Genomic DNA, 25748 nt, shown 5'->3' on the forward strand with positions numbered 1-25748 from the left:
ACTGGGTCAAGAAAAAACAGTGTATCTGCTTACAAGCTAATTAATTCAAGTAGTCTGAAGTTAATTATGAAGATTTACAGTTAAATGCACATGATTGGTGTAATAATATTAGTACTGTTCCTGCCCTGTCTATTATGGTATGGTGTTGCATTAGTAGTTTTTGCTAAAACTATAATTTTGTGCTTGTCTTGTCATAGTATTTGCAATCCTGCATTAAAAAAGATTAGATAATAACATGATGTGCTGTTGATTAGTATACATTGAAATCAGAACAAGCTGAAAACTGTACTTTAGACATTTTCATCAGAAAGATCTTAAATGAAAGTTTCTGTATCCGATGATCCGAAAGCCTGGAGGGATCACGGATGTCATTGATCAGCTTTTTTTCTTCGATCATCCATAAACTTATATTCTCTTCTCGTAAAGCCAGGTGTGGTAGCTGTGTTTGCTGTCTGTGTGTGTGGAGGCTAATAAAACAGCCCTAAGCTGTTCTGAGTCCTTCATCATTATAAAGCTTGCTTCTTGCCGGAGAGTTCATGCCCTGCTGCCATCCAGGCATCCAGGCATGCCGGGAAAAAAAATCACACACCAGCACAGGAATACAGGAGGCAACACAAATCAGCAAAGAGTGTGATATCGCTAAAAGCAGTCAGTTCCTTCTAAAATGGACTCACTCGTACTTTTCATGATACCAGGCTACATGTTAAACCAGCAAGTTTATTGTGCAGTGATACTGGACGCTATAGGGAATCGTCTTAATGCTGCAAATAAAAGACTGCTGTGACGTGACTTACACCATTATACCACAGTGCTGTTGAATTCTTGAATCTGATTGATCAGATGTTGATTATGTAAGGAATAACACACAACAGGCCGTGCAGTTAACCGCGACACACAAGGCTTCTTCCAGACTTGACAAATAATTGTCTCCTCAAAAAAAAAGTCACCACATCACTGATTATCTGTTTTTCTTTGTTAAACATCAACAGATTTTTTTTTATTCATTTGTTAGTCTTAGATTGTGTAGCTCATCTGCCATACAAGTTACTATACAAACAATAAGGCATTAGAACAAGCGCATTGATATAAACCTCTGGTTCATGCTACAGCCAGGAATACTTTCCAAGCCATGTGGTTATACACAAGTAATAGACCCCTTATGACCAATCAGATTAGAGCAGTCAGTCAGGGTGTGGTATAAATAATAACATTTTACTCGGGGACTTGTTTGGAGGATGCTCTAGATAATCTCAGACTAATAATAATAACCAAATTTAAAAGTTGTTATTTAACAAAGAAAAACATTTCATTGTTGACATGCTGAAGCTTTCTGTAAGGAGATGTTTATTTAACATTTATGGAAGGAGTCTCCAGTGTCCATTTTTCCTCTACCTATAAATAATCACTATATACATCAGGGATGGTAACTTACAGTACTACAGTACTAGCTTTTGATTAATAAAGTGTCCTCACTCAGCCTGCATACCCTGGTGATATTCTGCTTGTTTGTGAACTAAAAAAGATCTAACAGAGGATCATGGGGTCCAAAAAAAAAAAAAAAAAAAAGCTGAGTATAGTCACAGCCCATCAAGCTCATGGCTGAAATTTGCAGCCCATATCTGAGAGGCCCGGTGTTAAAGGTGACGTTCTGTGCTGATAAACACTTGGGCAAAGTGCCTACTTGCCACAATCCACTTAATCCAGTCAGCTGTGCAAAAGGGCCCCGTATCAAAAGGTAAGCGTGCTGATAGCATCCAGCAAGATGCCTTAAGCTTAAACGATTCCTCAGGCATGCACTGCTACAAAATGGCAGCTCTTCCTGCAACCTCATGGGAGTATGTGTGTGTGTGTGTGTGTGTGTGTGTGTGTTTGTGTGTGTGTAATTGCTGAGGAGAGAATGTCCACTGTCTATGAGCTAAGACGTGAATCAGCCTATACTGTTCTCCGATGCTCGCTTTGTGTAGCTCGCAAGTTCACATTCGCACTAAAATGCTCTCAGCCTTTAAAGTAAGGAAATTTACAAGCCCGTTGTCATAGAGTATTCGTCACCAGTTATCTGCACGGGCGCAGACGCCAGTCTAGAACTCAGGACGTCATTACCACAACCGCTAGGACAGCTGAGATATTCCTATCTCACCCCCAGTAATGAAACTATACATTAGAATTATCAGGCATGGCAGAAATGGAGGACGCAAAATGAAATCTGGAGAAATAGTCGTGTTGGAACAATATCTGGGAATAGGATAGGACACGTAATACTTCAAATGTTTGAGATTGTGCTTTTAAAATTCGTATCCCCGCATTACACGCTTCTCCGTGCCCTTCACGTCAGTCTGCAGATATGATTAGAAACAGAGCTTACTGAAGACTGACTTCTTTGATAAGGTTATATGTGCAGTAGCATCCTAATTCTGAGTGCACTTTCAAGAACTGTTTATATCATTCATCATTAATACCAGTAAACAAAAAAAAGGAATAAATTAGTATTATTTCAGACAACATAAATGAGTATTATTAAAGACGTTACAATGAAATACAAAAACAAAACAAATGGTAAGTAGGTTATTTCATTTTCATGCAAGGTTTTATCAATAAATGATTAGCTAAGTAAATTTGTGAGTAATTAAGTACGCAAATAGGTAAGAAAATATGCAAATTAGTGAATGAATGAATGAATAAATAAATAAATGAATGAGTGAGTGAGTTGATAAATAAGTAAATCAAAGTACACGTAAATAAATAAGTACATTTCAAAAAGTATTGCAGAAGTAAATAAGCGAATAGATGTATGAGTAAATAAGTATATAAGTAAAAAAATAAGTAGTAAAAAAGTAATTATGTGTGTAAGTGTGTATGCAAGTAAATTTACTTAATTATTTACTTGTTAACTTGTTTGCTTACTTATTTACTAACTTGTGTATTTAGTTAGGAATATACTTATTTCCTCATGTATTACTCACTTCTTTACTTACTTATTTGCATAGTAATGTAATTATTATTATTACATTTGCATAGTAATGTAATTATTGTTATTACATTTGCATAGTAATGTAATTATTGTTAACATATTTGCTTACCTGTTTACTTATTTGCTTACTTACTGATATACTTATTAACTCATTTGTTTATTTTATTTACTCATTTGTTTTCTTACCTAGTTAAAAATGTATGTATGTATGTAAGTAAGTAAATAAGCAGAATAAGTCATTTGTATTGTATATATTGTAAATAAATATTGTAGTGGAGATAATCTTTTAGATTCTGTAAATTTAAGCTGTGTAATTTGGATGTTTTATGCAATTAAAACTTCCTAATATTTCACTAACTCACCTTCTATAAGATTTTCTACCGGATAAAGTGAACCAAAAACTCAGTTTCTGTTTAAGTGGCCTGTCGGTTCCTGCACCACATTAGCAGGACACATAAAGCAATTCTTTATCAATAAAACATAAACAGACCTTTACTCGCAAAAATCTAACTTTCATACTTACTAACTAACTGCATAAATGTCTGCTCTCTTTTTCTCACTTGTCTCCAGGACATAGCTGACCCATTCTTCGCCTACTGTAAGCAGCACGCTGACCGCTTTGACAGGAAGTGGAAGAGGAAGAACTACCTGGCGCTCCAGTCCTACTGCAAAGTGTCACTGCATGAGAGAGAGAAGCAGCTCACTCCTGAAGCCCAGGTCTTCTAGCTTCTAGCTTCATCTTTTATTCCTTTAAAGTGCTGATTCTTTTGGATTTTTGGCGACAATAATCGTCTCCCTCTACACAGACTCAAGTCAGATGTCTGTACACTGGAGAGCTTCTGTAATTATGCATATATGCTTTTGAAAGTTTAACAGTTTCAGTAAAGGCATATGCGCCACTGCTTTTTTTTTTTCTCCTGAACTGATACTCATGATACTGCATTTGCTTCTTAAAGATTGTGGGAGTTCAGTGACTTCATGTCTCTCTCCTGGATCAGAGAAAGTACTTTTATGGTAGTGTTATATTATATTTTCGCTGAAGGAATAGCTTAAAGATAAGACAGCAGTAAGGGGATTTAAGGATGCTAGAAGTTCGATTTTTGAGGCAAGTGTAATTTTTTTTCCTTTTCTTCTTTCCATGATGGCAGGCGAGGATCAGTGCACGGCTGCAGCAGTATCGGGCGAAGGCGGAAGTGTCTCGGAACGCACGTCCTCAAGCGTGGGTGCCGCGCGAGAAGCTCCCGCGTCCGCTCACCTCCAGCGCCTCGGCCGTGCGAAAGCTCCTGCGTAAAGCTGAGCTCATGGGCATCAGCACTGACGTGTTCGCCACTGACACCGCAGATGCCAGCGCCAGCCTGGACGGACGCCGTAAACACAAACAGCCTGCGCTCACCGCCGATTTCGTCAACTACTACCTCGGTATGTTAGTGTTACTACATTAGTAGATAGTTTACAATAAAAGGTTACTAGATTATTATTATTATTATTATTATTTCTACATTATTTGATTATTGATAATACAGAATCATAGTGTTGTACTTGCTGTGTCGTTGAACCAGCATCTGATTGGTCAGCGTTGTTACTGTTCTTTTATACGGCCCTCATTTTTTTTGATTTGGAGGAATTATTCTAAAATTACTATATTAGTCCTCAATAAATTAATAAATAGATTATTAGATCTATCTGAAATTACTTATAAAAGAAATAAAACACTACAAAGTTGATTGTTTTCAAGTAACAGCACTTACTTCTAAGTGTTTTATACCTTTTATACGAGAGCAATTTACCAACAATTTTCTGTTTATTAAAGAACAACATGCTGTAATTTTTATCCATTTATAGTCACGTGTAATGTTTTGGAACGCCTGTGAACCTATTTAGTTCCTGTTATCACTTATGTTATAGAAGCTATAAACGGTTGTTTCCTTGTCAGCCTCTCCTTTTTACTTTCTCTTGAAGTTAATAAGACAAAAAAAAAATCAGCTTACGTATAGAAACCATAAAACGTGACGTCCTCCGTCCTAACGCCTTCCCCATGCTGGAAAACGTACATCAACAGCTTCACAGACCACTGAAACTGGCGACTCCTTGAAAAAATGCCGAATAAATGTACACAGAGATCTTCTACATAGCCTTTTAGAAGACTTTATCAGCAATATATCAGCAATTACACTTATTTTTTAAAATGTTGATATGGAACATCCATGTGTAAGGTGTTACTATAGAAACGATAACGTATTAGAAAGAGTGCATTAATATAAACCTTGCTGCTGGAAGTAATGTCTACGCAGCTGTTATGGAAAACTAATCAACAACTTCTCACCAGTCAGATTAGAGATTTCAACAGCGTTGTGGTTTAATATGCTGTAATTAATAGATGATTGAATATTAAAAATCTGAAATAAATAAATTATTATGCTCAATTAGATTACACCAGAATTACAAGTTATAGATGATTCAAAAATCACCAGAAAAAACATTGCTAACTATATTATCAGTGAGAATGTTACAGTCGTATTAGCATGCTGATGTTTGTTGATGAAATGATGTTTGTTGTGTAGAAATTTAACATTTTCCCAGCTAACGTATTCACATTGCTAATTTAAAAGTACTGAAACATGTACTGGCATCTGCTGTGTACTATCACATAACAGTCATAACACCCATCCCTCACTGAAAAACAGCAGGCGGAATGTGAGAACGAGTGCCAGATATGCATCCCACTCGGTATGTAGTCTCACAGAGAGGCACTCGCCCTCCAAACAAGCGATGCTAAGAGCAGATGTGCGGTGTAACCTTGGGCACACACTCGATTAGGCTTCAGCAGGAGGCCTCTCCTCCATCAGCGTTCTCTCTTCTTCTTCCCTCTCTCCCTCCCCTGATGTGCATTTTTTTTTCTTTTTCGTAAGTAGATAACCATCACTGTATTGATCTGTGTGTGTCCATTGGTATTCAGAGCGGAACATGAGGATGATCCAGATCCAGGACAACATCTTGGAGCAGAAGAACCTGAAAGACAAGCTGGAGAGCGAGCAGGAGAAGCTGCATGTAGAGTACAACAAGGTGAAAAAAAATAAAAAAAGACCAAAAACGTCTTTAAAGAATGATGTGGTTTAGACCAGGAACATGATGTCGCTTAATAACCTGAATCAGAATATACAGTGTAGACCAAAAGTTGGATACATTCACTTGGGCTATAGATATTCAATCTCAGTTTTTCACAACTCCATACATTTCATGTTACATGTTCATTTCTTTTGGCAGGTCAATTAGAGCATCTACTTTGTTCACATCAGAGGTTTTAAAACAATTGAATAGTGACAGATTTATTTCAGCTTTAATTCACTATATCAGAATTCTAGTGGGTCAAAAATTGACATACACCAAGTTACCTGTCTCTTTAAACAGTCTGCAAGATTCCACAACTTGAAGTAATGACTTTTAGAAGCTCCTGATTGGCCAGTTGTCATAATTAGGAGTTAAGTGGGAATGCGCCTGTGGCTGTAAAAGGGCCTACGTTTAGAGCCAGTGCCTTTTTGCGCTTGACACCATGGGAAAATCCAAACAACTTAAGCTAAGACCTGAGCAAAAAATTGTGGACCTTCACAAGTCCAGTTCTTCCTAAGAAGCAACTTCCAAACATCTGAAGGTCCCACGAGCATCTGTACGAAAAAATTGCATGCAAATATTAAAACCACACAGACACGGCATCATTCAGGAAGGAGGCATGAATTAACTCCCAGGGATGAACGAACTTTGGTCCAAAGGTGAACGCATGTCTGAGCAAGGTGGCCCACAAACCTGACTGAGTTACATCAGTTCTGTCAGGAGGCATGGGCAAAAACTCTGGCGAAGTATTGTGAGAAGCTTTTGATTCAGGTTCAAGCAAAAAAAAAAGGCAATGCCACCAAATACTAACAAAGTGTATGTAAACATTTGACCCACTGAAAATCTGATATAGTAATTAAAAGTTAAGTAAGTCTGCCTGTTAACTTTATTCTGAAATGACCTCTTATAGAAATAAGGTAGATACCCTAATTAACTTAACACACGAAATGTACTGTATGGTAACATGAAATGTGTGGAGTTGAGAAAAATTTGAGTTAAATGTCTTTATTCTGGCTGTATATTAACCTTTGGCCTCAACCATAGACCCTTAGAGAGCCTTTACCTTTGCACCCAAAGACTATTCACAGTACACATTTAAGAAGAAATAACATTCTAAAATCTGAAATTGTAGAATAGTGATGAAAATAAATGCAGAATAATAATAATTATAGAATAATAGTGCCCAAAAAAACCCACAATAAACCCACGTTTTGAAGCACACTACATTTTTTTTTTCTCCCCATACCTGAAAAAAACGTGGAAATTCAGAAAACGTTTGGATATTTTGTTCTCAAAATAATAACACTCAACACCTTGGTGTTCTATTCTGTATTGTGTTGCCTTTTGACTTTTGAAGATTGTTGGCATTGCATTCTGTGATTTCGAAAAAAGGCAGCCACATCCACAATACCTACTGATTCTCCATTTTATTTTTACACTTGATGTTTTCTTTTCTTCAGACATTGCATTCTGAACAAAGGTGTGCTATGAAAACGGTGGCTCACGTGATGCACACGTTGTAAGCATAACAACAGCCTTAGCAGTCTTGGCTAGTTTCAGCTAACTGACGAGCCTAGCTTGCTATCTAGTTTAGGTTTATTATTATTAGGAATAATTAAGGAATAAAACAAGACAGGGTGTGGCGTTATAGGAAAATAATCAATGACACGTTGCTGTGATATGGGCCGACGCAACAGCCGAGTTACTGTTACCACCCTGAAGTTGATTATTTTTCAATGACGGTATATCCAAAAGTGTTTTATTCCTCTTAAACCACAGCAATTTCTCAATGATTGCCATTTTTAAATTGTTTTAATGGTTGGAACGTCATGCTTTTTAATGATTATGGTTATGTTTAATGTTGTGGAACATCTACAAGACAAGTTAGTTCCTGTTATCACTTACATTATAGCAGCTATAAACAGTCATTCTGTAACCAGCCTCTCTTCTCTCTCTCTCTCTTTTTTTTTTTTTTTTTTTTTTTTTTGGGAACATAGTTTCTTTGTTGAATAACACTTTTTTTTTTTACAATCTATATATTATTAGGTTTATCTTATGTGGAGCATCTGCCACAGAAGTCCCTTTGAATGAGTTGTTACTGTAGAAATGATCCTAGAACAAGCGCATTGATATATACAACCTGCACTTAAAGTCAGAGTTGCTGTTACAGAAAATCAATCCACTCTTTCTGACCAATCAAATCTGAGAAATCACCAGCACTGTGATGTAAAGATTGGTGCAGCTCTGAAGATGAGGAGGCTGTTTGCCTTCGGTGGAGCTTTGTTAGGAAATCAAGCTAAGACGAGCTGCTTTTGTGACTTAAATGTATGCAGTCATGGTTAAAGTGGGACGCCGTATCATGTACTGGAGAATGCCCCAAAAATAGCCATGTTGTTCTTCAACATTAGACAATTGGTAATGAACTACATTAAATGTCATAAATCTCCTTTTCACTCATTAACAAGGCTAATCTTTCCACCAGCACGTTTGTTTTTTCTCACTTGCTCCCTGAGCTGCAGTCTGATTTGGTCGGGAGATAAAAAAGCGCTTGACTCTACTCTGCACTTTTCTGAAAACGTTTTTCGACGTTTTGCAGTTCACGCCAGAGGCAGGGCTTTTTCAAAATGGCTGCATTTCGCCTGTCCCATCGGATTACGTGTTAAAATATTCAGTGGAGGTTGAGGGGAAAATGGCAAATGTGAGTGCACCCTTGGGGAGGTGATATTAGCCTTTTCTCTGATAGAATGCTCCATCTGCATTTGTCTGTTGCACTCTTTCGCTTTAGTTGCAGATGTGATCTCTGGCTGGATGTGGACTTCAATACTCCAAGTGGCCAAGTGATGAAGCGAATAAAAATGAAGGAGGTTAATGTTGCATTCAGTCTTTCTCTCTAGTACGACACGTATTAGGAGTTATTAATGGAGTGTGTGTTGCTAATTGCCCGGCTCGAGTTGCTATAAGACGACCCCAGCCTTGGATGAAGACAGTGACAAATCTCTGTTGGAGACACTGTGACCGTCATCACACGTTTTAGGCAGATAAGTGCGTCAGACATAGAGGACAATCATGAGGAACATCGTTCATGTTCATTATTTATGTACCCATCAATTCCTAGTGTGGAGAAGTTCCGCAGTGTGCTTTAATAATGCGCTTGTTTTAATACGTTATCATTTCTATAGTAACAGCTCATTCACAGGGAGCAAGTAAAACATATAATCTTTGATATGGTGATGTTTTCTGTGATATTTTACTTAACATTTATGGAAGGAGTCTCCAATTTCAGGGCTTTGTAACAGTCAGCAAGTTTTCTATCGAAGCTATTTTTTTAATCGTATTAACAAGTCGAAGGAAGAATAGCAGCTGGTGAGGTAACGACTGTTTATAGCTGCTATAACGTAAGTGATAACAGGAATTATCTTGTTTTTTTTTTAAGGATGTTTCACTAAAATTAACTAAGAATAAAAGGTTAAAAAGTACGATGTGACGTTCTGTAATGAACCAAAAATTGTAATCATTGACAAAATTGTAGTGGTATAAAAGGAATAAAACACTTCAGGATGTGATGATGTTGGAAAATAATAAACGTCAGGATTGGAATTACTGTCGTCAGAGCTGCTGTTAAGGAAACTTAATCAACATCTACTGAAAAGTCAGATTTGAGAATTCAACAATGCCGTGGTATAAATCCAAGTGCTCGAGAACAAATAAAATATCTTGGATTTGTTAAACGAAATGGGAAACAGCGCCCAGGTTTGATTACATCCACTTCTCAAATAGCGGTGTAACTTTCAAAACACTTGACTGCTAGCGTTATGCGCCAAAGAGGAGTCAAAGAGGAGTCTGTGGTTGGCGTGAGAGGATTTTTAAATGTTAGCGTTAGTCTCCTCTTCACACGGAGCAGAGATAAGAGGCAGCATTCTGTAGTTTAGATTCACACTCCCATAATAACTTCACCTCTCCACTGTTCCCTCTCATCATCCTCTCTATCACACGCCTGCCTGACGCTTATCTACCGTCTGGAGCTCCGAGTGGCCTTCACACACTCAAATGCCACGGCCGTGGATGTGTGGCAGAGTGTGTGTGCGTCTGTGTAACGATGTAACATACACTGGAGAAGTAAAATGCCATTGACTTCTTTGTTTGCTTCAATGCCGTTTCTTCTCGGTGGTTTTTTTTTTTTTTTTTTTTTTTTTTTAAATTTTAAAATCACTTTTCAGTTTACTGATCAGTAGAGTGATGTGATAGCTGTCCTATACAGTGTCACGGTGTTCAGTATATCACAGTGTCTGTGTACAGTTTTACATTTTAAAGAGAAACACATGACATAACAAAAGACTATAGTTGAAATACTAATATTAAATTATCAGTTGGAGAAATTGTTAGAATTTTTAAATTGACGTAAAGATTGCTTAGTGTAGAAATTCTCACTTTTACCTGTTTTTTTTTAAAAAACTGCATTCAAATGAGGTTATATTTGTGGTGATTATTTGTCCATATGAATAGTTTTCTTTCTGATATGTCTCATAAAATTTACAAGATCATGAATCGTGACGCAACACTGCTCTGATTCTATCTATCTATCTCTCTATCTATCTATCTATATATCTATCTCTCTATCTATCTAGCTATCTAGCTATGTATATATAAAATAAAAAACGCTTGCTAGAAGTAATGTATTGCAAAAACAAATATAAGTATTTCTGAGATATCCTACTATTTAGATTTAAAAGACATTATATTTTGACTATGTAGTGAGTAAAAATATAACAGAATACGAATATTAATTATAGAGTATATTAAAAAAATAGAAAAAGAATTCTCAAAATATATTAAAATGAACTTTACTCTTTTATTATTGATCATATCTTATTTATCATTATTTATCATTAGCTCAGTGTATAATCAGGGTTTGTATTATTGTGTTATATTTTTGTCTCATGAGATTAATCAGTAATGCGCTAACTAATCTGGGGGGAAATTTTGATATTCTGTATGGTTTGGTCTTGTTTCTGCTGTTACTGCTATTATATATAGTGTAGTATCCTTCTAATTGAATAATGTTTCAGCCTGGTCGGGTTTATAGCCTTCTCGCTCTTTTCTGACAGACTCATCCAGCTTGTCCTTGTCTTATCTTCCTCTGTGCTGCTCTTTTATCTGCCGCAGCTCTGCGAGTCTCTGGAGGACCTGCAGAATGTCAACGGGCTGCTGAGGACCGAAGGCCAGTCCATATGGAGCATGTTGGGAAGCATCCTCGGGCAGGTAGGCTTTTTCCTCCTCCACGTCTACCCTGACCTTTTACCCAGCTCCTATTCAACTCACAGCCTTCTGTACTCACGCTACACACCATCTGTACTCTTCAGATATTAAAAAATATCTCCTGATTATATCAGATATTAAATATCAGATATTAAAAAATATCTCACTGCAGGTACCTGAATATGACAGGGATTGAAAGTCAGAGAGCATTACCAACTGATATTACTCCATGATTTATTGTTACTTATGTAAAGAATAAAACATGATTATAGGAAAATAATCGATAACGGGTGCATTGTGATGCCACTCTAAGGTTGATTATTTTCCATTGCCAGCATATCCTGAAGTGTCTTTCCTCTTATTCCGCAGAAATTTGCCAATGATTACAGTTTTGTATTTATTAAAGAACATAATACTTTTTATCTCTTTATAGTTGCATTTAGAAACAAGTTCCTGTTAAAACTTCATGACGACTTTCCCATGTTGGAAAACTTTACAGCTTTACCTCTGACTGTTACAAAACACTGACACTGGAGACTCCTTCTGAAAATGCTAAATAAGCATTTCCTTACAGGAAACTTCACCATGTGGAGCGTCCGTTCTATAGGAAAGAGTTATTACTGTAGAAACAATAAGGTATTAGGATTAAGACATTAATATAAACCTGTGATTTGAATTGCAACCAGGACTAATGTCATTAATTAACCTTAACCTTCTGACCAATCAGAATCGAGCATCTTTGGTGTCATATTCAGTATTATATCATTAAAAATCAGCACTTTGGTCTCATATTCAATATCATATCATTAAAAATCAAAATATTTTGATTAATCTCGATAAAAGCAATTTGCTTAATGTCTTTAATTGTGACTCGTATATCTCATTTAAATGATACTTTCCTTTGGTACAAACATTTTTCACCACTTACGTTAATGAACGACGAAATCTTGCTTGAGAAAGGCAATCAATCTGGATTGCTTTTCACTCTTAATATAAAAACAGTTACTGGTACTAGGTTCACTCTTTCAACCCTGCTGTGTGTTAAATAATAGTTCGACTCTCTCGTTTAATAGCTAGTAATTGCTACATTAGTGGAAGTTTCCCAAAATAAAGTAGGTAGGCGATGGTCTAATTGTGTTGAAACGAGAGTTTCATGGAAAGTTCATAGAAAGTTCAGTTCTCACAGGAAGGGTTCTCACTTCTCTGGGATCTGATCTTCAATAACTGCAATTGCTTATCTCACTCGTTTTTCCATGAAATCCATTTGCGTGTTACATCACTTCATCTAAAATGATCTCAGAAAAAACACAGCAAAAACATTTAAAGAAGAGGTGTGATTATAATCAAAATGACCGTGAAATGATTACTTACGATAACGTTCTTCCTTTGAATCAGACCTGCTGTGGTTTTTCTTGCTTTCAGTATCTGCCTGCGTGTGTCAGCATTTTAAGAGTATTCTTAGATGGAAGTGTAGCGCACTTTGGAATGGTTGTTGTTTCTTTAAAAGAGAAGTTGTAAAAGTTTTCCTGAGAACAGTTTTCCTGGTTAAGCGTTACCTTTACATTTTCTTTTTTAAGCAGCAGAGTATTTTTCTTATCTGTTTATTATTAAAATTATTGTGACCGAGTTACCATAGAAACCATAAAATATTAGAACAAGCACATTAATATAAACGTGGGATTTGAATTACAGACAGAACTAAATTAATTAACACCTTCTAACCAATTAGATTAGAGAATTTAACAGCACTGTGTGCATAATATAATAATAAAGTAATATAATAATATAATAATATATGTCATCCACACTCACTGTAGCATCAGATTCCTGTTCTGGGAAGTGACAGAAGTGGAACCGAATGTGCTCTTCTGCTGCTGTAGCCCATCCACCTCATGCTTCAGCATGCTGTGCATTCTGAGGCTACGTTTATACGACAATGATGTAGTCAGAAACGGAAAAGTTTTTCTCTTGCGTTTTCAAAAAGTTTCACTTTGAAACCCGTTTTCAAAAATATGCGTTTTCAGTCCCCAAAACGCCGTTGTCATGTAAACAGACAGGCAAAACACATATAACGTTTCCCGTTTTTGGCTGAAAACGTTGTCGTGTAAATGGCCCCTGAGATACTTTTCTGCTCACCACGGTTGTAAAGAGTGGTTATTTAAGTTTGTAAAGAGTGGTTATTTGAGTTTGGTTGTAAAGAGTAGTTATTTGAGTATGGTTGTAAAGAGTAGTTATTTGAGTTTGGCTGTAAAGAGTGGTTATTTGAGTCTGGTTGTAAAGAGTGGTTATTTGAGTCTGGTTGTAAAGAGTGATTATTTGAGTCTGGTTGTAAAGAGTGGTTATTTGAGTCTGGTTGTAAAGAGTGGTTATTTGAGTCTGGTTGTAAAGAGTGGTTATTTGAGTCTGGTTGTAAAGAGTGGTTATTTGAGTTTGGTTGTAAAGAGTAGTTATTTGAGTTTGGTTGTAAAGAGTGGTTATTTGAGTCTGGTTGTAAAGAGTGGTTATTTGAGTTTGGTTGTAAAGAGTGGTTATTTGAGTATGGTTGCAAAGAGTGGTTATTTGAGTTTGGTTGTAAAGAGTAGTTATTTGAGTCTGGTTGTAAAGAGTGGTTATTTGAGTCTGGTTGTAAAGAGTGGTTATTTGAGTTTGGTTGTAAAGAGTGGTTATTTGAGTTTGGTTGTAAAGAGTAGTTATTTGAGTATGGTTGTAAAGAGTGGTTATTTGAGTTTGGTTGTAAAGAGTGGTTATTTGAGTTTGGTTGTAAAGAGTGGTTATTTGAGTTTGGTTGTAAAGAGTGGTTATTTGAGTCTGGTTGTAAAGAGTGGTTATTTGAGTTTGGTTGTAAAGAGTAGTTATTTGAGTCTGGTTGTAAAGAGTGGTTATTTGAGTTTGGTTGTAAAGAGTAGTTATTTGAGTCTGGTTGTAAAGAGTGGTTATTTGAGTCTGGTTGTAAAGAGTGGTTATTTGAGTTTGGTTGTAAAGAGTGGTTATTTGAGTTTGGTTGTAAAGAGTGGTTATTTGAGTTTGGTTGTAAAGAGTGGTTATTTGAGTTTGGTTGTAAAGAGTAGTTATTTGAGTCTGGTTGTAAAGAGTAGTTATTTGAGTCTGGTTGTAAAGAGTGGTTATTTGAGTTTGGTTATAAAGAGTGGTTATTTGAGTTACCATAGCCTTCCTGTCAGCTCAAAACCAGTCTGGCCATTCTCCTCACACCTCTCTTATCTCTCATCAACAAGACACCCACAGAACTGACACTCACTGGATGTTTTTTGTTTTTTGCACCTTCCTGTGTGAACTCTAGAGACTTTATTGCGTGAAAATCAGTTTCAGAGTTCAGTTTCTAAAATCCAACCTGTCTGTCAGCAACAACTTTATATGTGTTTTTTTTTTTTTTGTAGTAAAACAAGAAAATGTAAATAATCTTTAAACATATTGCAGCATTTGAGTGAGAACTGTAGTCTGATTCATTACACTGGCATTCGTTTCCTTTGGTTTTTCCTAGTCGGAGTTCAGAAATTCCAGGTTATGAGTTTTCAGTACACCCTGGTATATTTTTCCACTGTCTGCACCACAGAGGGTCACTTTTTTTTTTTTTTTTTAAAGAGAGCCAGCATCTTTTCCTGTGTTTCGGTTTCTAACGTACCAGATCCTTTATGATTTCTGTTAGTCCTTTTTTTGGATCTAGCACCTGGATTTTTCTGCACTTCTCCAGCTCTGTGGGAATTAATAGAGATTGAGGGACGACTGTGCAGTGGGCAGGACCCCATGAGGGTTGCTAGCGTTAGGTAATTCTCCTCACCATAATGGCTGTGGTGTTTGCGAAATTCTTCCATTTGTGCTAACTGATTGACCTGTCTTTGGCCACTAAAAGCCCTGTGACCCCCTCCTGCTCACTATGGCAACTGCATCGCAGAGGTGCGTCGCTATGGGTGACGGCCACTTAATGAGCAGGAAATGCGAGGTCTGGCGTGCTGCAACCTCTCTTTATGATAAAATAACAGCACCTACTTGCAATGTGTTTTTAAAAACTTTTGACTGGCATGGTAGCTGAACGAGGACAGAACCTCAGATACACACACACACACACACACACACACACACACACACACACAGTCATCAGAGAAATGGAGGGTTACTGAGAATGTATCAGCACTTATATGTGTTTTGTGAGCTTGTTAATCATTCTGAGGCTCACACAAGCACACGGTGGCTCGATGTTGATACTAGGAAGAAGCTTAGATATGTATGCATTTTTTATTTATTAATGAACGAAACATTGCACTTTATATCCATTTATAGTTACATTTAATGCCGTGGAACATCTGCAGAACAAAACTTTATATGTAATAGCAGCTCTAAACAGTAATAACCACTTTTTTTTTTTTTTTTTGGTCATAAGATAAAAACAAAAAAATTGCAGCTTGTCATGGTACGGAGAAAAAATTACAAAGCACTACAAAATAAGATAAAGTTCTCCTTACATAGCATTACCTTATCAACAATAATGCATTTTCTTTTTTAAGCAGCAAAATATTTTTTTATCTGTTTATTATTAAAATTATTGTGACCGAGTTACCATAGAAACCATAAAATATTAGAACAAGCACATTAATATAAACCTGGGATTTGAATTACAGACAGAACTAAATTAATTAACACCTTCTAACCAATTAGATTCGAGAATTTGACAGCACTGTGTGCATAATATAATAATAATATATAGTGCTGGATAGTATGACGATATGAAATTGTCGTAATACACTTTTATGAGATATCATGGCTGTCATGATTATTATTTATTTAATTTTTTTTTTTTAATTTTTAGTAATAGTTACAAATTTTATTTGGAAGATTGGAAGCAGCATTTGATGGTAAAAGTTCCTACTGAATCTTTAAAATTTGTAAATCGTTACATTTTCACCATATTTTTTGTTTGTTTTTCCTTTTTTTCTATAAATTATATATTATATTTTTAAATAATTTATTTTTGTATACATAAAAAAAAAAAGAGTTTTGCTAACAAACTACCAGAGGGGAAAACCGTTAGAGCTGGCCAATATGACGATACAGTATCGAAATTGTGATAAATTATGTCTCTTTTCTAAGATAATTTTAATATCGTTATACATTTTTGTACTTAATCTAAAATGGTAAAATGTTAATTTTTATACAGAATCTAATTTTTCATACTTTTCAGTGTTAAATAATTTATTGTAGACATTAAATAAACGTGTCCTCAGACTATCATCAGTTTTTTCTACAGGTGTTTAAACAGTATATTGTTATACACATAGTGTATCATGAAAATGTCTTCAGATATCGTGATTATGTGTGTGTATATATATATATATATATATATATATATATATATATTCACACACACACATATACATATATACATACAAAAAATGAAACTGAAGCAGCGTTTCTCAGCATGACTCCAGCAGAACTCTGACCCACTTGCAGGTTTTTTGCTCTAAAGAAACGGACAAGCATGTAAAAGACCAGTTGATTAAAAGAACTGCAGCATTTCTCAGCAGGTCAAATAAATGGTGTAATAATGGGCCGAGGGCACAGGAGGCAGAGCGGAGGTCTGGAAGAAGAGCACCGGCGAATCAGCAATGACAGCCATAAATCACATAATTAGAAAACGTGCAGCGTTTAAGTAGCGACATCGCTCAAAGTGGCTCATGCCTTTGTGTCATCTATCTGCTACATTTTTGTTCACGATCAGTCACCGGCGTCTGTACATTAGCCCCGAATTATTGATGTCCCTAGTGGGACACATCAGTCATAAGAGCTGGCGAGAGCGAGAGTTTTCAGCAGCTCACTTCATAGAGAAGTTCAGTCAAGTAAAACTGAAATGAAAGGATCTAGAACTTCAAGGAATTTATGATTAATGGAAGTCTTCTGCAACTTGGTGCAAGTATCCCATCATGCTCTCCGACAGGCTCCTGAAACGCATCATGATCTTATAAATGTTGGTGATGTTTAAATATTTTATGGCTGTCATTTTATGGAGCATCATGATGCAAGGAAAGAAAAAAAATGCTAAAACATGTTCAGGAAGTATAGTGTTATTTTAGTCACTGTGAGCTGCACGAGGCAGTCCATGGTGACCTTCCCAGAAGTGTGCACATGGCAGCAAAGCACTTCATTTTCTAATCTCACAGAAATTTGAGACGTGCTGTAAGTGAGCAGTGGCTGAGGGCGCTGAGCGTGGAGTGTTTTGTGTCTCTTCAGCCGTCTCTGAGGCCATAAGCGAGAGAGCACGCTAAACTGAGCTTTGCACAGATTAGAGAGCGCAGTCTGCGCTCCTGTGGCTTTGCGGCCCATGAGATCATTTTTCTAATTAACCCAGACAGCCACGACTCAGCGGAGTTGCCATGAGAAAATCAAGAAGTCCTCTGACTTTCTGCATCTTTCGGTCCACACTAAAATCTCCATCAAAGCTCGCTCGGAAATTATACTCCAACAGAACTTGTGAAATCTCATTAAAATGAGGAATTTTTTAATAACATGTGACACAGAAATGGCCAAAAAGAAAAGTTGAAATTATTTATAAATCTCTCCAGATTGTGTTGAATATTGTGCTTTTGCCTACTGTGCAGATGAGCTGCATTATAAAATGTACATGTCTACCTTTTTTTTTTTTTTCTCGCTAACAAGGATCTTCTACGTTTTTTTTTTCTTTTTTTGCAGAAACTGAATGCGCCAGCTGTTTTAAAACCCCCCAAAGAGAGAAAGCCAAGCAAGAAAGAAGGTGGAAGTCCAGGGAAGTCCTCCAGTCTCCCAGCAGTGCTCTACAGGTCAGATTCAGTCTGGCATCAGGAACAGAACTGAGACTTTCATTTCTGTTTCTATGCAGAGTTTCAATTTGCAATTTTTATATATACATGTTTTTATGATTATTTTGTGCATCTGAAAAATTCAAATATTGTTATAAATTGAGAAAATGCAATGCAGGTTTTTTTCCCTTAAACAAATGTTCATAATGAGAACACAGTTATTGGTGCACTTCTTGAAAATATTACAATTTGCTTTATAAGCCCCTGAAATGTCATGTTTTTGTACATACACATATACATATGCAACTGTGTATGTGTATGTATATTTTTTATATGTTTAAAAATACACACTATACATATACATATACATATAATATGTAATGTGTGTTTGTGTGTATTTTGCCCTTTTTTTCATTTATAGGTTCTAAAAATGATAAATAATTTTCAGTCGTTAAAATCATAAAGTTTTGCTGTTTGCTGCGGTAGAAATAAGATGACAGCCGAATATGGATACACACAAAGATTTGCATATTATTTTGCCAAAATTTCATAAAACATTTGGACACATACCCCATTGGTTTACTTTATACAGAAGCCCTGAACTGCATGTTGTCAAAGTGTTATTTGGACTGAAAATCGCAAGATAGTATATCATGATTTCGAGTCATTAGCTTGTTATTTAGTAGCTTGTCATTATTTCAACTTAGTCTCGTGTTTATTTCAAGACATAGGGTAGTTATTTTGACTTAATAGCTCAATATATCAACAGCTTATTTCAAGATACTCTGTTTTTTCAACATAAATTGTTATTTCATGAAATTATGTAGCTATTTCAGTGTAATATTTCATTATTTTAAAGTAGTTACTGATAAATTGAAGTTAATGTCTTGCTATAAGCAATCAGTAGACGTATATGTGTCAGCTGAATTCCAGTAAAGCAGCAACTGGCTTACTGACTGTCTCGGAAAGAGCACATGAAATAATCATTATTATTACTATAAGGTAATATTCAATAGATCCGTCGTATTGACGTATGAATATTCAAAACTTGAAATAACAAGATATTAACTTAAGTTTGTTATATATAACTTGAGAATTTTATGCGGTTGCAGCACTTTTTTTTTGTTTTTTTTTCCACATGTTTTCAGGTCTTCCATCTGTCCGTCCGAGATATTTCATTAGCTCGATATATCTCAAGAATAAGTAGTTGAATGTTTGTAGGATGTATATGGAATTATCATTGTAACCAGCTGATGAACTGATTCGATTGTGAAATCCATCCAAACAGGGTCAAGGTCATAGCAAGGTCAAATATCTGAAATAGTTTTTCTACCATAGCTTCTATCATGTTTGTAGTATATTTTAAGAGTATTTCTGGCATACAAATTAGCAAGAATAGGCGGAGGCATCCCCATCGACGACACTGGCATCGAGATTGACTTGTTTATTCTTTATAGTACAGCAAATTGTAAAAGTTTACAAGTTTTTATATTTCTTAATGAATGACACATCATACTTTTTGACTGTTTGTAGTCGTGTTTCATGTTGTGTAATATTCGTCTGTAAAAACGAGTTATTTCCTGTTCTCGCTTACATTATAGCAGCTATATACAGTCGTTCCCTTACCAACCACTGTTTTTCTCTTTCTCTTGAAATTATTTTTGGAGTATGAACTAATATTGGAGTTGTGCTGCTGATCAGATCACTGAATATTACCTGTATTTGTGTTGAACTGATTTGTAGCTGTGGGATCTGTAAGAAGAACCAAGACCAGCATCTCCTGTTACTGTGTGACACCTGCAAGCTGCACTACCACCTGGGCTGCCTGGATCCACCTCTCACCCGCATGCCCAAGAAGACCAAGAACAGCTACTGGTGTGCAAAAAAAGCTCGAAAACTCCTAAGCAGCACCTAAACAATTCAGAGTACTCCGATTAATATAAGGGGAAATTCTATGTATTAAGTTATAACTTGCACTTAATGTAGTCCTTGCCCAGACATCAACTCTTGTCTTTATTAGATCTTGATGAGATAAGCTAATTGAATAGCTGTGTGTAGCTTTGACAGATGGTAGTCAAGTTTAAGGATTTGCTTCTATGATTAAGCTGTCAGTCAAGGATTTATTATAGATGCTGCCTTTGTGTGTTTATTTGATGAAAAACTCTAGGGCCTTTGCTTTTGATTCGCATAATTCATGTAATCCTTCATGTAAAAATAGTGAGACGCCGTTCCGCACAGTCAGGTGTAAATTAGAATGTATTGCAAAATTACATTTGACGAGGAGGCTAAATTATATGTAATTACAGCCATCAATATTTACAGCAGTCGTACAGAATTGAGAGGAGTGTCTCTCTTTCTTTTTAGGGTGTATATTTAGTGTGTTTCGTGTTTTTTTTCTTACAAATATGAAAAGAAATTATTATCATAATTGACGTTCTAGTTACCCACCAACACACACGTCGATATGCTATTATTATATATTATTATTGTAATGGTTACATCTCTAAGGGGATTATGTTGCTTTGCCCTTTTAATTAAATTAGCCTGTAAATAATTCCTTATTTATTTTTAAGTCAGTGGCAAAATGTAAACTGAAGCTAAACAGTTTTTATGAATGTTGTCATGGTTGAACATAGTATCAAGAGTGCTTATTTAGACCCTATTAAATTTTTCGATCTAGAAAATAACAGCCAATCAGAAGCAAGGATTTTCTCCCAAAAAATTATTTGTTTATTAAAGACCAAAACGTTGCACTTTTGATCCATTTATAGTTATGTTGAATGCTGTGGAACATCCATGAAACAGTTTAGTTTGCGTTATTACTTCTTCAGGTATTCAAAGTCGTTCCCTCTTATTCTCTTCAATTTAGTAAGACCAGAGAAATGTAGCTCGTTAACGAGAAATTTCCTGTTGCAGAAAACATCAAGTTACAAGTTGTTTACCTTTTGACTGTTACAAAGCTCTGGCACTGGAGACTCCTTCCGTAAACCAGGTCCTTACAGAAAAGTTCACCACATCACAACAGTTAGATGTTTTTCTTTGTCAGATTTAGATTATGGGGAACGTCTGACATTAGGAGTTCCTGTGAGTGAGTTGTTAGTATAGAAATGGGAATGAATTTGTAATTAGTAATGGTAATGAACAATATCATGATCGTGGATATGAGAATTCAACAGCGCTGGGGATTAAACCTTTATATTCATATTCATCGTACTCGTTGTTATCATAGACGCTTTAGAGCACAGTCAGTACAGCAATCCCATAATTCTATTCAAGAAAATTTTTAAAATACAGTGCATAAGAATTCTTTTTTTTTAATTTATAAACTGTCTAGTTATGCATAATCCTGAGCATTTAAAAATACAGTATCATGATAGTGGTCTAAATCCTGATAACAGGTTCGATACTAACCATCATATAAACATGTTACATAGTACATGCCTGCTCTGATTATTTGTATCCCACTTTTGTCCGGTTTTGTCACGTGGAGATGTCTTCAGAGGTATTTATGTGTAGCTTTATTTCATCGTAAAGATATTTCTAAGACTATAAATCAATACTAGAGAGTAAAAGCGAATTTGACATTGTCATTTATCCCTTTTGATTTCAGGCAGTGCTCTGAGTGCGACCAGGCCAGCAGCGACGAGGCAGACATCGCCATGGAGACACTTCCCGATGGCACCAAGAGGTCCAGGAGACAGATCAAAGGGCCAATCAAATTCATCCCTCAGGACATGTCACCAGAGCCTAAAAAACTGCAGCTGAGGGGCACGGTGGGTATCAGGGTACGCAGATTCACTGATCATGGGCTTTTTGGTTAACAGCAGCATTCCATCCAAGTATTCAATTCAATTCAAAAGCTTTATTGTCTTTATTGTCTATCCCAAATAGGGTAGAAAACTGTCTTTAGACAAAAGGCTCAACACGCAAACAATACAAATAATCATCACAACAACACTTTACATTACATACATCACTTCACAACTCTAATAATACATAAAAAATTCATTTTAAGATCGTATTTAAAATACCCATCGCAGTTGGGATAAAGGTCTTCTTATACTTGGCCCTTTTCACTAAAGGCACTTTATACTGTCTACCAGAGGGAAGTAACTGGAAAGAACTCTACAGCGGATGAGAAGAGTCTCCCACAGTAACAGACGCTTTCCTTTTTAATGCCACAGTAAAGAGATCAGTGAGAGGTGTTTGTCTCTCACCAATTATTTTACTCGCCGCATTTATAATCCTTAAAAGTTTGTTTTTGCTTTTAACAGAAAGAGAGTTAAACCAGGATACAATATTAAAAGTAAGAACAGATTCAATAAGTGATTTATATACAACCATTAAAATGTCCTTTTCAATGTTAAAACTCCTCAACCATATATTGTCCCCTACAAGAATATATTTGATGAAGAGCAGGAGGTATGTGTAAGATCAGCAAAGAGCAACAATACAGTTCCAGTAGAGTAACAGGACATGCGCTGCTGATGGCATCCCGAGGTCGGCACTTGTGGGTGTGTCCCAAAAGCTACTGCTGCTTTTCCGGGTACTCTGTTAATCTTTTTGAGGTTTTGATAGTAACAGTAAGGAATAAAACACAACAGGGCATGCTGCTATAGAAAAATAATCTACAGTGCTGTGGTGTGATGTGAAGCGGAGCGCTGTTAACTCCCCGAAGCTGATTATTCTGCAATAACAGAACCTGCTAAAGTGTTTCATTTTTCTTATTTGCAAAGGATTATATTCTTTTATTTGGTAAAGAATGAAACATCATAATTTTATCGATTTATATTTAAATTTATGTCCACGAAGCAGGTTCCCATTGTCACTTTTGTTACAACAGCTACTGTATAAACAGTCATTTCCTCACCAGCCTCTCTTTTTTCCTTTCAAAAAATGCTATTTGTTGCATAACTGTAAACATCACCCCCAAAGCACAAACTCCTCCGACCTGAAGACAAGGCGGAAAACGTAAAGGAACAACTTTATTTCCAAGCTCTGACGCTGACTAAACTCTTCTTTCATAAACTTTAAGTAAATGTTCTTCATAAATGTAAAGGAAATTCTTTCTTACAGAAAGAAGAGCCACGTTTATACTTTTTCGTTGTTGTAGAACAGCACAGAGTTCGAAGTTAACAAACCCATTAATAGAAATGATGTTAAAAACCCTGCACTCTGTAAATAGCAGATAAGGATGAGATTTAAGACACATGTAGACAGTAGTGCGTGTCTGTCACCCAGAACAGCTTCAGTGCGCTAGTCATCAATTCTGCAAGTCTCTGGAACTGTACTGAAATGATGAACTCCATTCTTCCTAAAGATATTCCCTTAATTGGTGTTTTGATGATGGTGTTAGGAAGCTAACACGTCACTTCAAATTCCCCGCTTAGGTGTTCATTCAGGTTGAGACCTGGTGACCGTGAAGACCATAGCGTACAACTTACATCATTTTCATCCTCACCAAACCTTTCAGTGACACCCGTGTGCCCCGGTCATCCCGGAACAGACCACTCGCATCAGGATAGAAATGTTTCATTATAACATATAGGTGATCGGAATAACTTGATTTGCAGCGAGCCTTCTCTTTAACTGAACTCAAACTGTTTTTCTTTTAATTTGTCAAAAACCTCTCACATTTATGTGATGCATTAAGAAACTAGCATGTTTGATTATATAAAGCACTAGCTGGTTCTCAGATACCTTTTCAGAGAAGTTGTGTAGAGTGTAATGTGTATTTCTGAACCTGTGACCTTTTTTTTTTTTTTTTTTTTTTAAATAAAAATCACTGAAATAATGAGAGCTCAGAATTGTGCTGCTCTTCGTTGATGGCTCTTAAAGTGTTTTTCACAGTCATAGCTCTCTAAATGAGTTTTGAAAGAAATTGTATATGGTTAACAATTGCATCTTGCAGACGTCTGAGCTTCTCTTAATTCACTTACTCTAGTCTTAATCTATTCACTCTTTCTAGTCTTAATCTATGCATCGCTCAAGGCAAAGCGGCCTTGTTAATTGATTTCTAATTGATCGCTCGGCCTTCGCTAATGAGAGATAATTGACGCGCACTGTGGTCTGTTCTCTCGAGCCTTCTCAAGGTCGCGACTGCTTTCTGTTTGAGAAAGTGCATTTTGGTGAATTGCACCTCAAAAGCTTTTATATTGCATATCTTGAAGATAAAATACTAAGCCTTTTATTGTTTAGAAGGATTGATTAAAAGCACGCTGAAAGTGTGGCGCCTATTGAGCGGTAATGAATTTTACAGCAAAATCCGCAGAATTCCAAACTCCCGCAGTGTTTGCCTTGTGTTTAAGCCTGCTGTTTAATCTCTTCTTGACTGATCAGGCTTGTGTGTGTGTTAGCTTTAGCTGTAGAAGCACTAGTTTAGAGATCATGGTACGTCCTGTTGTCTTTCACTTTAAATAAAAAAGTATCATAAATATAAAAGTATGCTGTGAAAAATCACTATTAGCCTTCAGTAGTTATAAAATTATATAGAAATATATATATATGTGTGTGTGTGTGTGTATCTATATAATTTTTATTTCTTTATTAAGGTTACATTTAGTCTGATATATCATCTGATTTCTGTGGCTGAGAGAGAGTCCAGGGTTTGGCTCTTTGCCCTCACTGATGTCTACGCACTTGGGGAAAAGAGAATGACATTTAGAAGACAGATTTTGGGTCGTTTCCTTAATGATGTCCTAAATGCTGTGAATGTTAAGTGTGTATGCGAGCCAGCATTGAAGTCCTGGATGGATCAACATGACAATGTGTGGTCCGAGTTCGGGCACAATAACAGGGGTGAATTACTTGGAGAGATTTTCTGACAGTTTTTGAGGTGGCTGGTTTTTGAAACTCGAGCTCGGTTAAGCGACAGTTGAAAAGTTGGGATGTTGGACATTTGTTCTGAGGATGAAATTCTTCATATGAGATAAATTGTCATATATTTACCTTGTGTTTTATTGCTGGAAAACACAGCACACCTATGCATTTTCTATAGACTCCCATTTGTTTGACATCGCAGAGAACAAGGACCAGTATGGTGGTCAGGTGGCTAAGACATATAGAATCATCATTTATCATGTATCTCTATGTGTGTATCTAGCATAATAAGCATAAATTAAAATATTTCAGATTTTCTTGTTATGGCATGGTGTCAAAGCGTTATATTGTCACACCCCTGGTGTACAGTTAATGTATTTTTCTGTGAGACTCAACAGAAAACAGCTGGATTACAGCCCCCCCTCCCCCCCCCACCTTCTGCACTCTCGCTGTTGCTCTCTCTCTCTCTCTCTCTCTCTCTCTCTTTCACACACACACACACACACACACTCTCTCTCTCTCTCTCTCTGTCTCTCTCTGTCTCTCTTTTTCTCACACACACACACACACTCTCTCTCTCTCTCTCTCTCTCTCTCTCTCTCTCTCCCTCTCTCTGCTGGAGTTAGGCGCTTCAATGCAGCATTTATCTTCAGACGCACACCGCGGTGCAGCAGCCGCCGAAAGGAGCCCCACGTTTGCATTCTTAATGCCTTTTAACACGGCACCACAGCGGCGCAAAGCCCTCGTAAAGCCACTTTCCTATTTATCAGAAGCAGCTAATCGACCTCCCGCTGATCCTCCACTTTAGACTA

At 36.5% G+C, this 25748-nt stretch overlaps 1 protein-coding gene across 3 annotated transcripts in view; it reads left to right on the top strand.

The window, feature by feature from the left end:
* phf14 (PHD finger protein 14) overlaps nucleotides 1-25748 on the top strand; it is a 99869-nt gene that overhangs the window by 30506 nt on the left and 43615 nt on the right. For 2 of the 3 annotated variants that reach the window (XM_053231397.1, XM_053231398.1), the window contains exons 8-14: nucleotides 3539-3685; nucleotides 4117-4387; nucleotides 5925-6031; nucleotides 11240-11335; nucleotides 18032-18138; nucleotides 19861-19992; nucleotides 21728-21902. In XM_053231397.1, the coding sequence (XP_053087372.1) occupies nucleotides 3539-3685; nucleotides 4117-4387; nucleotides 5925-6031; nucleotides 11240-11335; nucleotides 18032-18138; nucleotides 19861-19992; nucleotides 21728-21902 (1035 nt within the window). The remainder of the gene's footprint in view (nucleotides 1-3538; nucleotides 3686-4116; nucleotides 4388-5924; nucleotides 6032-11239; nucleotides 11336-18031; nucleotides 18139-19860; nucleotides 19993-21727; nucleotides 21903-25748) is intronic. The other variant, XM_026942370.3, reaches the window with a different exon arrangement.

Source organism: Pangasianodon hypophthalmus, chromosome 29, assembly GCF_027358585.1.
Source record: "Pangasianodon hypophthalmus isolate fPanHyp1 chromosome 29, fPanHyp1.pri, whole genome shotgun sequence".
NCBI classification, from domain to species: Eukaryota; Metazoa; Chordata; class Actinopteri; order Siluriformes; family Pangasiidae; genus Pangasianodon; species Pangasianodon hypophthalmus.